The 17,443-nt window shown below is 41.0% G+C and overlaps 1 protein-coding gene across 1 annotated transcript in view; it reads right to left on the bottom strand.

Moving 5' to 3' along the window:
* Nucleotides 1–12,944, bottom strand: part of LHFPL3 (LHFPL tetraspan subfamily member 3) — a 596,059-nt gene extending 583,115 nt beyond the window's left edge. Inside the window, exon 1 of the mRNA XM_040260783.1 lies at nucleotides 12,504–12,944. Within this exon, the coding sequence (XP_040116717.1) occupies nucleotides 12,504–12,942 (439 nt within the window). The 5' untranslated portion in view covers nucleotides 12,943–12,944. The remainder of the gene's footprint in view (nucleotides 1–12,503) is intronic.
* Between the last annotated feature and the right edge of the window lie 4,499 nt (nucleotides 12,945–17,443).

The raw sequence follows: 17,443 nt of genomic DNA, 5'->3' as shown, positions 1-17,443 counted from the left end.
ACTAAAAAGCCACTTGATGAAAGTGAAAGAGGAGAGCGAAAAAGTTGGCTTAAAGCTCAACATTCAGAAAAATAAGATCATGGCATCCAGTCCCATCACTTCATGGGAAATAGATGGGGAAACAGTGGAAACAGTGTCAGACTTTTTGGGGCTCCAAAATCACTGCAGATGGTGATTGAAGCCATGAAATTAAAAGACACTTACTCCTTGGAAGGAAAGTTATGACCAACTTAGATAGCTTTTTAAAAAGCAGAGACATTACTTTGCCAACAAAAGTCTGTCTCGTCAAGGCTCCGGTTTTTCCAGTGGTCATATATGATGTTAGAGTTGGACTGTGAAGAAAGCTGAGCGCCAAAGAATTGATGCTTTTGAACTGTGGTTTTGGAGAAGACTCTTGAGAGTTCCTTGGACTGCAGGGAGGTCCAGTCTATCCATCCTAAAGGAGATCAGTCCTGGGTGTTCATTGGAAGGACTGATGCTGAAGCTGAAACTCCAATACTTTAGCCACCTCATGCAAAGAGTTGACTCATTGGAAAAGACCCTGATGCTGGGAAGGATTGTGGGCAGGAGGAGAAGGGGACGACAGAAGATGAGATGGCTGGATGGCACCATCAACTCGATGAACATGAGTTTCAGTAAACCTTGGGAGTTGGTGATGGACAGGGAGACCTGGCATGCTGTGATTCATGGGGTTTTAAAGAGTCAGATACGACTGAGCGACTGAACTGATCTGAACTGAACTGAACTGAAGAACACAGCGCTATGCTATGTGATTTTACTTAAAGTCCCATTATATTGAGGAAATCTAACTCTAGACATTTATTATTGTTTCCTACTTGCTTTCTCCTCTAACTTCACCCTGTCTTTGATGGTTTTCCTAAGATTTACTTTATTGGTAGAGGTAGCAACACTTGGTTAGCAGATGACATGTTTTAATGTCCATAAAACCTGCAATCTCTATGTATCCCAAATACAATTAATGTAAACTTTAGAAAAATAACATCAAGAAAATGAAAAAATCAAGAATAGTTAGATGACTTGCCCAAAATAATCCAGCCAATAAACAGCCAAGTCAAACTATAAATCTACACCCAGTTCCCTAATGCCTCCTAAAGCTGCCTAAGTCTATTTTTACCCTTTTTAAACTATATCTGTGCCCTGATAATCCTGTCTACCATCACCACCTTTATCATCACCATCAATAAACAAATCTACTAAGAACATTTCTACATTTGATACAGAGCAGAAATGGATGTCACAGAGCCAGCAATGCCAACATTCCTACAGGAATTCACACTCTGATAATAGCGAGGAGATCAGAGGTACAACCAAGGGGATATAATGGGTAAAGAACCACCCAGGCTCTAGGTTATGAAAACAAATAGGATGAGGAGTACCTCATCTCACCTAAGCATGCTTGAAGGGAAGCCTGATAAACATGTACTAGATATTCCCTGTAAATACCAGCTCCTTTTCTTCATGTTGATACAAAATGTTGCAAATGCATACTGAAGATTTAAGCTAAGCAAATGAACATTTAAGTTAGGAGGCAAAGAAAGAGATAGAAAAGGCACTGCACTGGAAATCAGATGTGTTAGTTTCAACTCTATCAAGGTATAATTTTGCCAAGACAACTTATCTCAGCCTCAGAGGCAAAATATTCTGTTGGATAGGGGGAGAATCTGATTTTGGCTCAAGCCATTTACTAGCTTCGTGACCTTGAACAATTTTTAACCTTCAATTTTTTCATATACAAAATGGATAAAATAATTCTAACCTTGTAGATTTACTGTAAAAGTTAAACATACTAACTAAATTAAAAGACACTTGCTCCTTGGAAGGAAAGTTATGACCAACCTAGACAGCATATTAAAAAGCAGAGATATTACTTTGTCAACAAAGGTCGATCTCATCAAGGCTATTGTTTTTCCAGTAGTCATGTATGGATGTGAGAGTTGGACTATGAACAAAGCTGAGCGCCGAAGAATTGATGCTTTTGAACTGTGGTGTGGAGAAGACTCTTAAGAGTCCCTTGGACTGCAAGGAGATCCAACCAGTCCATCCTAAAGGAGATCAGTCCTGAGTGTTCATTGGAAGGACTGATGTTGAAGCTGAAGCTCCAATACTTTGGCCACCTGATGTGAAGAATTGACTCATTTGAAAAACCCTGATGCTGGGAAAGATTGAGGGCAGGAGGAGAAGGGGACGACAGAGGATGAGATGGTTGGATGGCATCACCGACTCAATGGACAAGAGTTTAGGTAAACTCCGGGAGTTGGTGATGGACAGGGAGGCCTGGTGTGCTGCGGTTCATGGGGTCACAAAGAGTCGGACACGACTGAGCAACAAAACTGAACTGAACTGAAATATACTAAGGTCTTTGCAAATAGTAGTTGCTTAATAGTATTTACCTTTATTATCTCTTTATTGAGAAAATGAGGAGACTACTAAATAATTTTTCATATCCCTCCAATTTTTAAAAGCCTATATTCTTACCTGGAGAGTCCTAGGGACAGAGGAGCCAGGCAGGCTACATTTCATAGGATCACTAAGAGTCAAACATGACTGAAGCAATTTAGCGTGCACATACACATGAGTCTATACCTACTTGGCACTGGGTTAAGTACACTTGTTTAAATGTTTGCTTTAACAGATTGTTGCTTAATGACCATGTCATTTTTATAGCATGAAAGGCCAATCAAATCACATCTAGAGAAAATAATTCTTATTTTCAATCAATGCATAATCCAATTGGGGTACATTAGCATTAAGTCATTAGTGGAAGTGAGATATGAAAAATGTCTCAAATTGCTTAGATTAAGTATATTTTACCTAATCTATCCTCTAGTGAAAAATCACCTATGAATTAGTGCAAAACTTTCACAATTTTCCAAACAAGAAATAATTATTTTTCTAAATTCATACTATATCATCTTTTCTCTGGAATAGTATGTTTCATACATTTTGACTACAACCCATTGCAATCTAATCCACACACACATATGCAAATATTTTTAAAAAATAAAAAAGAAATAAAAGTTTCACAAACTATCTGCATTGCATTCACATTTTCTATTCTTTTTTAATTTAAGGCTTAATGATGATCATTATCTACTAAACTGATATCATGACCCATCGAAGGGTCACCAGCCACCATCTGTAAAACACTACAGTACAGCAATTCTTTCTCTATGAAGATTATTTAAAAACGTCAACTAGTCAGTACTACTTCTTGTCCAGTCAGCTGTTTAAAACATGTACATTCAGTTAAATAATATGTCGCACATAGATCACAATTTGGCTGGTTATTAATCAATTGGAATTTAGACAACTTCAATTAATCTAGCTTATAACTATATTATATTCTTAAAATGCTCTAGAAATATATTTACCCTAAATGCTCACTATAAGTTCCCTTTTCCCACTAAAGGCATTCAGTTCAGTTCAGTTCAGTTCAGTCACTCAGTCGTGTCTGACTCTTTGCGACCCCATGAATCGCAGCATGCCAGGCCTCCCTGTCCTTCACCAACTTCCAGAGTCTACTCAAACTCATCTCCATTGAATCAGTGATGTCATCCAACCATCTCATCCTCTGTTGTCCCCTACTTCTCCTGCCTTCAATCCTTCCCAGCATCTGGGTCTTTTCAAATGAGTCATTTCTTCACATCAGGTGGCCAAAGTATTGGAGTTTTAGCTTCAACATCAGTCCTTCCAATGAACCCTCAGGACTGATCTCCTTTAGGATGGACTGGTTGGATCTCCTTGCAGTCCAAGGGACTCTCAAGAGTCTTCTCCAACACCACAGTTCAAAAGCATCAATTCTTCGGCACTCAGCTTGCTTTATAGTCTGATCCTCACATCCATACATGACTACTGGAAACACCATAGCCTTGATGAGACAGACCTTTGTTGGCAAAGTAATATCTCTGCTTTTTAATATGCTGTCTAGGTTGGTCATAACTTTCCTTCCAAGGAGTGTCTTTTAATTTCATGGCTGCAGTCACCATCTGCAGTGATTTTGGAACCCCCAAAAATAAAATCAGCCACTGTTTCCCCATCTATTTGCCATGAAGTGATGGGACTGGATGCCGTGATCTTAGTTTCCTGAATGTTGAGCTTTAAGCCAATTTTTTCTGCTCTCCTTTTTCACTTTCATCAAGAGGCTCTTTAGTTCTTCTTCTAAAGGCATTATAGACATCAATTTAGCTTCACAATCTGTAACTAGAATTTCAAAGAGAAACTGTAGGAATGTTCTTTATCAAATTTTACAATGACTTTTTCTTTCTTAGTTTGAGTTATTTTAATCCTCCATGTTTGCATCTATCATACAAGAAGTTCTATTATCTTTCTTTGTATACCTTTATCCCAGAATCTATAGCAACTTCTTATGGGGAAAAAAGGGGGGTGTAGTCATAATTTTTCTTTCTTGATAATTGGGATTAGCTCACAGCTTTGGACTGTAATGTATATTTCAGCTCTCTGTTTCTCCCATGTCAATATATTTTTAAGCTATTGATAATATCAAATTCAACAGGCTTTTGATGTTATCAAGTTTCACAGGCTTTTCAGCCTTGAATTTCTATGTCTTCTCTGTTCGTATTTCATTTATTTTTGCTGTCACTCTTCTACATCCCGGTCATTCTGCACACCTGGATGTATTTCCCTATGTTTCAAATACTGAGCCTTATGTCAATGATGATACATATTTCCCATTCTGATTTTTACAACTTCTCTTATGACACCAAAAAGACCATGCAGAACACCCTAGGGCTTCCCAGACACTTAAGTAAATGGGTTTATGATGCATTCTATACTAAATCCAAAGCTGAGTTCCCTTCCGACTCCTGTCTGCCATGAGTTTCTAATGTGAAATTTTTCTTAGTTAAGTTCTTTCTTAGGTAAGTTCTTCATGTCTGCCTTTGAGCTAAGGACTTTTTTCTGATCTACAACTATTTATCATTCATTTTACTACCTTTCACTACTCTTCCACTAGCCCTTTCATTGATAAGTCATAATCTCAAAATTTCATGCAATTAGACTAACTTCACACAGCCTATCCTTTAGGATTTTTTCTCCTATTAAGAACACATAGACAGTCCCTACATTGCTGCACACCTAGTTTCATTAGGAAAGACAGCAGAATCCAGGCACAAGAAACCCATTCTGGTAACTCTATGTCAGCAACTCTATTTCAAAAAGGTTTGCTATCTTCTTTCATTGTGCTCAATAGTAATTAGATATGGTTCATGTCTATATTGATCAAAAAAGTATTTATCTTCCTCTTGCAAGCTAATCATTCTTCTGTTTTATTTTAGTAGAAGTAATAAGAAATGTGCTCAAGATTACACTTAGGAAAATTTAACAAGGATAGTCCTGTGATCCTGTGCAGTACATGTGTCATAGAATTGTAATCATAATTTGAGAGCTGTATGATAATAGTTGCATAAACGTATAGGATGCTGGGGGAGGATGGTTTTGCTTATTTCCTTTCTTGAAATGCCCCAGTGATTTTTCATAACAGGTTTATGTTTAAATCACCGAATAACTTATCCACTATTTGCCATGTGAACCAGCCTCTTAGCTTTCTGTCATTGGTAATATCTTCTTATTACTCTTAAGAATAAAGGTCAGTTTCTTAGTCTTTCCTCATATCAAATAAAAACTCCAGTTGATTCATTATAAGGAAAAAAAATCACATTAATGAAAGTTTGTGTTGACCCTCAAATTTCATATATATTATGGAAATTACACTTTAAAACTTTCCCAATTATCATGCTATTCAGTTCAGTTCAGTCACTCAGTCATGTCCGACTCTTTGCAACCCCATAAATCGCAGCACGCCAGGCCTCCCTGTCCATCACCAACTCCCAGAGTTCACTCAGATTCACGTCCATCGAGTCAGTGATGCCATCCCGCCATCTCATTCTCTGTCATCCCCTTCTCCTCCTGCCCCCAATCCCTCCCACCATCAAAGTCTTTTCCAATGAGTCAGCTCTTCACATCAGGTGGCCAAAGTACTGGAGTTTCAGCTTTAGCATCATACCTCCCAAAGAAATCCCAGGGCTGATCTCCTTCAGAATGGACTGGTTGGATTTCCTTGCAGTCCAAGGGACTCTCAAGAGTGTTCTCCAACACCACAGTTCAAAAGCATCAATTCTTCGGCACTCAGCCTTCTTCAAGCCCCCAAATTAGAATTCTCCTGGAGAGTTCTTTGCTTCATTCAGTGTGAGATGAAGTTCTCTTTTCTCCTGTCCCCATGGTTTATCTTCTCATACCACACACAGAAGGGCACTGAGCCACAGGCTGCAACTACAGCTATATGCTCTGGGTCTTTTTGTTTTCATTGAAAATTTTGCTCACTTTGAAAAGTTTCTAAAGTAAAGATATAAAATGTAATACACTGGCCTGGACATCTGAATTCTTTTTACTGCACGATATAGTCACACCAAACATAAGCACCAATCACTAAAAATTCATTTTCATATTAAGCATCTGATACAATGTTCTAGGTATGTATGTATACATACTTATTATTTATAAAAACATATAAGCACCTTTTTAACATTTGACAATGGAAAAAAGCTTTTACATGTACATGTAGCCTTGCACCAAAGAAAACACCCAATAAGATATGATATGGGTTATACAGGGCCCATTATTTTTGGCAAATATTTGCTTAAAATCTCACAGTTATAAAAATTCATTTGATATTCACATTACTTATTTTCCAACATCTCTTCAATTCTCACACTACATAAAAGCAAAGAAAAATGTTTCAAAATTCTCATTTAAAATCATTTTCTTGTAAGTTTGGCTTGGCAGAGTGAAAATTCTTGTAAGTGAAATATGTTGTTAGAAAATGAAAACCACCTTTCCTGAGGGTACACATTCTTCTCTGCATCTGGGGGAATATTTGAAATGCTCTAGCAGAGGAAAATCCCCCTTCAGGGCCATTCCATAACTCTGAACTTAGGATGGATTAGCATCTCTAAGAGGCAAGACCTTACTTTGTCATATGCTCTGCTACTGCTGCTGCTGCTAAGTCACATCAGTCGTGTCCAATTCTGTGGGATCCCAGAGATGGTAGCCCACCAGGCTCCTCTGTCCCTGGGATTCTCCAGGCAAGAATACTGGAGTGGGTTGCCATTTCCTTCTCCAATGCATGAAAGTGAAAAGTGAAAGTGAAGTCGTTCAATCGTGTCCAACTCTTTGCAACCCCATGGACTGTAGCCCACCAGGCTCCTCCATCCATGGGATTTTCCAGGCAAGAGTGGAGTGGGTTGCCATTGCCTTCTCCTGTCATATGCTCAGCACCAGCCAAATGGTGAAACCTGGTGACTGTTCTGAACTTGAGTAAATCCTGACCTTGTCTCTTCAGAGTTCCACCATCAGAGCTCTGCACATGCTGGGCCACACAGCTGAGCAGGCCTGCATATCCAAGAAGAGCACATCTACAGTGATGCCCAAAATTATGAAAGGAAAGTTTGGAAGACATACCCTCTTCTGCGCCGACTGCTCCTACAGGCATGTAAGGAAATCCAATGTGGAACAGGAGTCCTCAGTCTTATAAAAGTCTAACCTTTTGATTCTTACATAAAACCTCTATTTTTCATAACATGATATTTTTTCATGAGAAACTAAAAGATAAGGGGAAATTTGCTGGATCCTAATATATAATTGATTATATCCCAGCACTGTAATAAAGATCATTACCTATGCATCAGAAAAACCCTTGATTTAGGAATAAGCTCATCATAAATTAGGCCATCAAAAAGTTCTGGAAGAATTCCTTTAGTGCAGTTACTGCTGGCATCACAAATCCATGAGAAAAATAAGTATCATATAGTCTTTCAAAGTATATGGTATTATTCACTTCTCAACTTGGCATGTGGGATATTTTAAGTAACTTCCTTTTTTTTCCATTCTTCATGCCATTAATCATTCATTTTTTAATTCATTAACTCAACAAAAATTAATACTTATTATGTGCTATACATATACATACTACTGTATGACAAGATACAGCAGTAATAATAAAAACAGCAACCCTACCCATTGGTTCAGCTGGTAAAGAAACCGCCTGTAATGAGGGAGACGTGGGTTTGATCCCTGGGTTGGGAAGATCCCCTGGAGAAGGGAAAGGCTACCCACTCCAGTATACTGGCCTAGAGAATTCCATGGACTACAGTCCATGGGGTCGCAAGGAGTCGGACACAGCTGAGCGACTTTCACTTTCACTATATACTAAACACTGTTCTCCTATACACCTTGGCTTATTTAATCCTTGCAGCAATCTCCTGAGGTAAGTACAATTATATGCTCACCTTGCAGATGAGCAACTGAAGTACAGAAAGATTAATTAACCCCACCTTTACCAGAGCAAGGGTTCACATCCACCTCTTTTTACTCCAGTGTCCATGATCTTGACCACTATGATATATGAGAAAAGGACATGGGTTTGTAGAACTGTCAATGTACTGGAAAAGACAGACATTAAACAAATGAACACATTTGTAATCCCAAATGCTGATAAGATATATAAGAAAAGAGCACAGTGCCTTGAGATAGGATGGTATAACAATGCCAAGGCTCTTCCTGCTGCCTAAGAAGTATGATAATTACCTATGGTGATTCTCAACTCACCAAAATGGCAAAGGTATAAAACTGAAGAACGCAAGCTGATAAAAAGAGCTGGGGAAAACTAAGGCTGGGAAGCTGGGGAAGGTAAGTAAGCAATTTAGTCTTCAATTCTTACCATACTTGCCATACAATCAAGGCTCACTATATTGGAGGCCCTGCTTTTTGGTACAACTCAGAATGACTAGTGACAGGGATCTGGTGAATGCAAACCCCCTCTTCCCATCTTACCCCTCCCAAATACTGAAATCCAATCAGGATTAGGTGCTCCTTCTTCCCAGGTGAAACCAAGACCCTCCTCATCTGCTATATTCCACCAAAGTTTATGGTAGATGTCTAAAAATTTCAAATTCTGTCTCAATGCTTTAGCTTATTAAAAAGAAAAAAAAAAAAAAGATGGAGAAGAAAGGAAATAGCAACCCACTCCAGTATTCTTGCCTGTAAAATTCCATGGACAGAAGAGCCTGAGGGCAGGCTGCAGTCCATGGGGTCACACATGCAGGAGAGGGAGTGGAGGGAGATGGGTTGGGAGCAATAAACAGAGGAAGAACTAAAAAGGAAAAGAAAAAGAAAGATCTCATTGGCTTTTAATTGGTAAAACTTGCATTTCTGAAAATAAGATAATGGCTTATAGTCAACAAAACAAAAAAACTCCACCTTTACGAGACTTGGCTATTAACAGACTTGGAAACAGAGATTGAAATACTGATTTGAAAACAAAAACATGAAATCAGAGAATCACACTCCCAGGAAGACAAAATCCCCTTTCCATTCAGATTTTTTAAAAAAGATCTGGACTTTATTGCCCTACTTGCCAATTACAGATCTACCTCTTTTCAAACAAAAAAGAAACATCTCTCTTCTCAAGAAATTATTTCCTTGTGGATTTGGGAAATTTTATATCTCTAATTGTTATTATTTATTTTACACAGTATTTTTGTGTCTTCACTCTTTATGTTAGGCACAGTCCCTACGTATAGGATTACATCTTGAAGAAGTGTGACATATTAGCTCCTAAGTCTGTAGTTTCATTCCACTGAGGTTAATAATGATTCAGAGGGGAGAGGAAGAGGGAGAGGGCAGGTGTTCATAATAGCACTGTTAATTATGGTCATTTCGCATATCTAGGTAGAAAGCAACATCATTTTCAGATCCAATAAATTAAGTTCATTTCCTAGTTCATTGTTCAGAATCATAAAAGAATAATTCTTGATGCTGTATTGCCACAAGAAAGTCTTCTGCTTTCATCTTAGTGTACTATTTAATATGGGATTTTATAGTCTACCTGGCTCTGATTTATGAGGTTACTATATTAAAATGCTTAGATAACTAAATACACAACTTAATAATTTGACTTCCAATGAAGGTTAAACAGTCTCTGATAAGCAAATGGCACATTAAGTCTCATCTTTAATAGTTAGCAAATTACACTTGAGAGACCTAGGTAAATTATAAGAATTTATTCTTAATATTAAAAAGAAATAGTCTAAAGGTTAGAAACTAAACTTTGACAGTAATTTACAGTTATGTCAAATATATTGTTAGTATTAAGACTTTTGTAAAAAACCTGAAAAGCACATTAAATGTGACTTTCTTCAGAAATACCTTCTTTATCCCATCTTTTTAAAAATCTGTGAATACAACTAACTTTAACTCTTAATATAATTGACTTTGAGTCATAATCAATTCTTTAATTAATATATTTCATTAATAAATAAAATTATGTCCTTTGGTGGTTTACCTAGAAATAAAATACCATATAAATGGCAAATAAGTGCCAAAAACTTAAGGATCTGGACTTATATGAAAATGAAGTAAACATCCTTATAGCTTCATCAGTACAAGTTATCATCACATTTTACACTGATATATGGGAAACAGGATAGCATACTAATGTCAAATTTCTGAAAACATGACATCATGTTTCACTACTGAAGAATAAATGATTTTTTTGGTACTCTCTTCCAGGAAGAGAAAAGAAAAAAAGATCGTAGTAGTTGCAATTTGTATTAGCTTCAAAGCTGGGAATTCTTTCCCAAAGATAGTTACTTTCTTTCCTTTTTAAAACAACAATGTCAGTTTAGACACAAAATCTCATAAAACACCTTGTAATATGTTGAGAAATCACCCACAATCACTTTCAGACCTTTGAAAAAAACAATTTAATTTGAATCACCAGTCTAAATAGGTCATTTAACTTGGAAAAATTAAAATTAGAAAAAGAATTGACCCTGTATAGCTAAAGCATCTGCATCCTCAATGTCCTGCTGTCTTCAAAGTCAAACCAGAGCTAATGTCAAGAACAACAATAATATATTAATTTATTCCAAATCTCAAAGTTAGTCTGCTCTTGAGATGGCCATAAAAGACAACATTATATAGAAAAATCAGGAGGGATGCTTGAAGAAGCTGAGAGTGGAAGTACAGAAGGAAAAGCAGAAAACTGTATTTAAGAAGAATAATGGTATATACGTATATGCAGGGGACAGGTCTCTACTAGCAAGATCCCCTTTCACATGCATATGGCAAATGGAAATCAGCTGCAGCACAATTAACACAAAGCAAGTAACTGCCAAACAAGTTTATTCTCCCACAAGCTTCTCCTATAGTTAACTAGCAGCATAAGATCATGAACCTTAATGCTCTTGTCTGGCACCCTTCAGAACTTAGTCAGCCTGTAACATTCTGGTAAACACAGGGATCAAAGCCCAACTCCCTAGAAAACCTTCCCAGGCATAGGAAAAACTACAAAAGCTTAAAGGTAACACCTTTAAAGAAGGAGAACAATAAACTAAAACACAAATGAGAATGTGGCTATCCTCTACTTTTCCAACCAGATCATCCATAACATCAAAAGGACCCCCACCATGTTACAACAAGAAGGTGTCAAGTGTTGGAGAATAGAGTCTACCTTTAGAAGGCAGGGCATCGAAGGTGGCTAGCAGAAAGGGAATCAGCACCGCTGGAGGCAGAGAAAGGAGTCAGTTTCAGGACTCTCCAGAGCCACCAGGAAATGCACCCTCCTTTTTGGGTTAAAAGTAACTCGGATGCTCAGAAAAAGTACTTTCACATTCTCCAGCTAGCAACAATCTATCATCCATAGGCAAAGAGTGATCAGAGACACCAAAGAAACAAGCTTTCCTCTGTGTCCATCTTCCTAAAGTCACTTCCCCAAAACTGAGATCTTGAGAAATCTTGATTCCCTCAAGATTTCTGTTTAAAGATGGAATGGAAGGACCTTTGCTCTGACAAGGAAGCAAACAGAAGTCCTGACACTGGGGAATTACAAAGGAACATCCTACGGTACAGTTTTCTTAAACGGGTAAATCCCAAAACAGAATTCGGGTTTATTCACCTCCAGACTGATGATAATTTTATAACTTCCTGGGACAGAGAGAAACAAGTTCACTCCAGCCCCCAACCCCAATCACGTTCAGAAAGCAATGACTGAAACAGTCCCAGAGAGGGACTGAGCAGGCTGACCCTCCTTCCACTACAACCGCTCCAAATCCGCTTTTCGCCTCGCTGTCAGCCCCTCCTTTAGTTTCTCTGCTCGCGCCTTAAGCGGCCGCTTTCTCTCCCCACCTCGAGTTCTTAGCGGACTCGGCCCAGCAACTGCCCTGCCCCTGACGTGTCCCTCTGGGTGGCGTCCCCCGTACTTGGGAGGTTCTCGAAAGCCCCAGTCTAGGCGCTGAGGCTGAGGCTGAGAAACCTTGGGGGTTCCGGCCTCCCAGGGCTCCCGCCAGAGCGGATTAAGTTGCTCGGCCCCCAGAGGCGCGCACTGCCCGCGTCCCTCCCACTCCCGCCCCTCCCGGGCTCCCGCTCCCCGGGTCCCCCAGCCTCCGCTGAGGTGAGCGCGCACTCACCGGAGGTGAGCTGCATCCAGGCACAGATCTTGTACACCGTAGCCGTGTTGCAGAAGAAGAAGAGGGTAAAGCAAACGATGCAGGCGATGATGAGCATCATGGAGAGGCCGATGAAAAAGGAGGCGGCTTTGAAGGCGCCCGAGGGCAGCGTGGAGAAGTCCGTGAAGCTGCCCCTGCAGGTCAGCTCCCGGGAGAAGCCGTTGCCGATGCAGTAGTGGAAGAGCCCGAAATAGCCAGCTTGCGGGGTGTCCACGCCGTCGCCGATCCAGTAGGGCTGGATGAAGCACACCACGTTGACGATGGCAAAGCAGATGGTGAAGATGGCCCACAGCACGCCGATGGCCCGCGAGTTCCGTACATAGTTGGTGTGGTACAGCTTGGCAGCCTCCTGAGCCGGGAGCATCGCGGCGGCGGCGGCAGCGGCGGCGGCTCCGGGCATTCTCCCCCTCCTCCTCCTCCTCCTCCTCCTCCTCGTCCTCCGCCTCCCCCCCGCCTCTCCGCGCTCAGGAGACACACTCACCGAGCCGCGCGAGCTGCAACTCCCCTGCCTCCTCCTCAGCCCAGTAGCGCCAGTTTCAGAGTCTGCATCCTCGCTCCCGGAAGGAGGGCGGGGGAGCGCCGAGCACCCCTCCGGCTCGCCTGGCACAGCCTCCCGGCCCCCTCCCTCCCTCCCTCCTGGCCGGGGCTCCAGCCCTCCTCACCGCCCTCCGCCCCTCTTCCCGCCGCCGCCGATGCAGCTGCAGCAGCCGAAGGCGGCAAATCCAGCGCGCGGCGTCGCGGCGCGCGAGCTCGGGCGCACCTCCAGCCTTCGGCCCCCCGGCGACCCTGGGACGCCCCTCGAGTGCCGGGCGTGGGCCAGGGAAGCTGGCCTTGAGTTGCGGATGGGGCAACCTTGGAAGGGGGTGGGAGCACCCATAGGGATCCCCAAGGCGATCCCAGGATCCCAGGTGGGGTTAGGGGCCGGGCGCCGAAGACTGATTCTGGAAGCCTTTCAAGCACCGCACAGCAACGTGCTTCGACCTCTGCATCTTTGCAGGCATAAGAGGGGCAACGCGGCAGGTGAAGGCGAGAGAGGCCGAAGGAAAAGAGACGTGCTACCCCAAGAGAATCCCCGGACAACCACAGAAAGACTGCCCCTGGCTAACTCCTCGACGGGGTGGAGACAAGTTGGGCAGGAGCCTGGCAGACAATAACGTAAAAGACACACCTCACGAATAGTCTCATACCAGCTAAGCTGGACTTATTTCTTCTTGGCATTCCCATTCCCTCCGCCCCCATTGGGTCAGACAAACCACGCTTATACTTTACTTTAAGTAAGGTCGCTTCCCCCATAAATTCTGCCATAAATGGGGCCTGTGGGGCATAGAAGTGACTGTGTCACCGAAATGTATAGTTTTTCTCAAAACACTGCTTATTTTAGCCAGTGTTCTATTTCTTATACAAATATTCATTGGCAGATATTTTGTGCCCAGGCACTAGGCTGAGTGCTAAGGATACAAAGCCACAGCAGATGGTTGTCTTCTTTCCCTGTCCAGGTATTTCTTCCTCCCCCACAACTAATCAGAAAGTTGTTTTCAGAGTAATTTCCTCTGAATTATCTATATATAATCCCTTACATTTTCATGTGGCATTACTGTTATACACCCCTACTTGGTGCTGTTTCCTTAGCTTAACGTTTTTCCTTTCCAGGCTTTCTATTGCTCTTTTAACAGTCCCTGCCTTTCAAACTCCTTTATTTCCATTTGTTACTTTTTTGGTTCCTTCTGACTATGAGATGAAACCTGTGACCCCTACACAAAACAATGAAACCAGAATGTTCAGTAGCAGCCTCAGATATGGGTAACAAATCATTTTGAACCCTATGATCACTGAATCCTCTGAGCAGAAAGGAGGGAATTCTGTTAGAATTTGACCCTTAAATCTACACTTAATTCCACACCTTATTATAACCCAAAAACAATATGTAAGCTCCTTGACACTGTCTTGCCATTATGTCCAATCTGCCCAGCTTCTTAGAACAGTGAAAGATGTGAGATGCAAGGTGGAAAGTGAGGTTAGCAGGAAGAGGTAAGAACACTTACTGATACAGTGGTTCAGTTTGGAGGGGTGGCTGTTCAGCAAGGAAGAAGGAAAGCTCCAAACGGTATTCAGCTACAAAGATAGCAGTTATGTGGAAGAGGGGTCATACCCTAAGTGGTGAAGGGCAACGATGCCCCTCATCTATTAACCTGAAGATTTGAGATTTTATGGGGAGAGAAAAGGGAGTTTGAGGAAATAAGGATATGGGACACAAAAGCTAATGAAAGGATTGAAACTGATTTAAAAGTGTGAGTATTGAGTATTGGAATTTTGGACTTCCCTGGTGGCTCAGATAGTAAAGAACCTGCCTGCCAATGCAGGAAACATGAGAGATGTGAGTTTAACCCCTGGGTTGGGAAGATCCCCTGGAGGAGGGCATGGCAACCCACTTCAGTATTCTTACCTGGAGAACCCCATGGACAGAGGAGCCTGGCAAGCTACAGTCCATAGATTCACAAAGAGTCAGACACGACTGAAGTGACTTAGCACGCACACAGGCAAGAGCTTCTTACAAGTATGCTTGCAGACTCTCAGAAGGTCTTTTAAAAATCAGAAGGATTGGGGTGCGGGGTCGGGGTGTGGGGAGGAAGGAGGATGACCTAAATATAAGCCAGCCCAATATAACACTTGCAAGTCTCTAAAAATATAATTTGTGATGATATATCATCAGTGCATTGGTGGCAATGGAGGGTCAGAACGTCTGTTAGGTTTCATTTGTTTTAACTTCCCTGAAATTGCTGTTAAATCAGAAAAGCAGAAGAATTTTAACATGGAAGGATGAAGAGGAAAGGTGAGGGTAATCGGATTTATGGGGCCATCTGGCAGGCCACGTGTCCTAGGGGCAGTGATAGCTTTATAGCAAGAACTATGGTAATTTCTAGTGACTCTTTCAAGCCTTCAAATCCCCCCAAACCTGCTTGTATAAAGTGGTCTTTCTTTAAAATCAATGCCTAAAAGAGATCTTACTGTTCCCCTGGGGTAGTTGAGATGGAAGGTTGCTGAGAGGGGAAAGGCTGAGAATCAAAAAGCCTGGTTTAGATCTCAGTGCTTAAATTGCCTTTACAGGACCAAGAAAAGACTGGCGAGTGACTCAGATTCAAATGTTGTGATTCAAAGAGCTTTTCTATTTGAGTCATGCTGAAGGAGAGCCTTATTCTTATTCCCGTTTTGGAAATGCCTCTGTGTTCAAGCTCAGAATCACTATGCCAAGGGGCATACTCAAGGTGTCCCCTCGTCCCCTCTTATCAATAGCATCTAGGGACAGACCAGTGTTTGTGTACTGTGACCTAAAGTGATCCCTTCCCCCTGAGAATCTGAGCTGTTGCTCCTTGAGGTGAGGGGTCAATCACAGATGTATTGAACACTTCCAATGGTCTTTCTCCTCACTTTTATCCTTCCCTGAAGATTTCCAAGATGAAGAAGGATCTCTCAAGACTATTGGAAATGGATAACCTGTAGACTTTTCAGTTACCATCAATGAATGCAGATTGTCCATCTACATCTTTCCAAATCCACCCCCTCCCCTGTTGCACATCTCCAAACTCACCCTTGGCAACCAGAAATCCCAGAGGTAAGGCTGTCCCTATCTTTAATCTGTCCCTATCTGTCCTATAGGCTGTCCCTATCTTTAATCTAAAGCTTTAGTCTCACATGGAGACTTTAGGAGTTCAGACAGTCAAGCATCTGGACAACTAATTACATTCATCAAATGTTGTATGACCAAGGAAATTGTTTTGGGGAGGAGGAAATAATACTAGCCTGGTTCATGCTAAGAAGTTACTATTGATAGAAAAGTATTTTGAAACTAAAGCGTGATTCATATGTGCTAATAACTAGTAGAAGTCAGTGTCATTGACAGCATCAAATTAGAAACACTGAATACTCAAGTCTCAAACTTCACTATTTAAAATGTTTTTCTCTTACTGCCACAAAGGGTCAGTAGTGAGATCCAGTTATTCCCCAAACTGTTTTAATGTTAGGGCTATAAAAGAAAAACAACCGAAGAATAGTTGGACTATATAACACTACTAAAAAGATTCTGGTGAGTTAAAGGACTGACTGTTTTGATTCCAGACTAGTCTGTGATGGCTTGGGAGAGTGTAAAAGCTTTGCAGGGCAAGGAACTTGGGATCCAGACCTAGTACTATTTTCACCTAATAAGAGATCAAGGCTCTTGAAGTTCTTTTCCTCATTTCAATAATTACAATGAGGAAGAGGGGACATAAGAGGAATTCTAAGGCCCCTTCTGCAGTAAAATTCTATTTTGTTCTACAAAGACTATTTCTGGATGACTTTGCAAAATAGATAAAATGCAGAATTTGGGAAAAAAATGGGGTGAGACCTAACAAGAGATATCAGACTCTGACAATGCAGACATTTTATTTAAAATTGAGAATCCTTTCTGAAATCCAATTGTTATATTAATAATTTTTCAGGCAATGGGTACTTAGTATTTTCAAGTGAGTCATTGCTATGACCTTGGGAAATGCAGAAAAAGATGATTTCTAAAAATTGTTACTTAATCAGTGACTAGGACTATTACCAAGGCAAATATCAGAACCCACTCCAGAACATGAAGATTCTAGGAATAAGGCTCTTTTCACTCAGCAAGGGTTTCCCTCTGCTCCTCTCCCATCTTTTTCTCCTTTCTTTTTTCTTTCTTACTTTTTTTTAGGGCTTTGCAGAAATTGTGAGACATCTCTTAGTTAAGCAGTCACTAGGTTAGCAGTGGCAATCAGATGGATGGAGTGTTTCAACACCCCATACAAATGAAGATCAGATGATCACAAAGCTCCAGTTTCATTGCACTTATACCCTTTGCAATGACATGTGGAATTCCACATACAGAGAGAAATGGGAAA

Source organism: Oryx dammah, unplaced genomic scaffold (assembly GCF_014754425.2).
Source record: "Oryx dammah isolate SB20612 unplaced genomic scaffold, SCBI_Odam_1.1 HiC_scaffold_18, whole genome shotgun sequence".
NCBI lineage: Eukaryota > Metazoa > Chordata > Mammalia > Artiodactyla > Bovidae > Oryx > Oryx dammah.
Note: the sequence above shows the minus strand (reverse complement) of the source record. Positions and strands in the feature narration are given on the sequence as shown.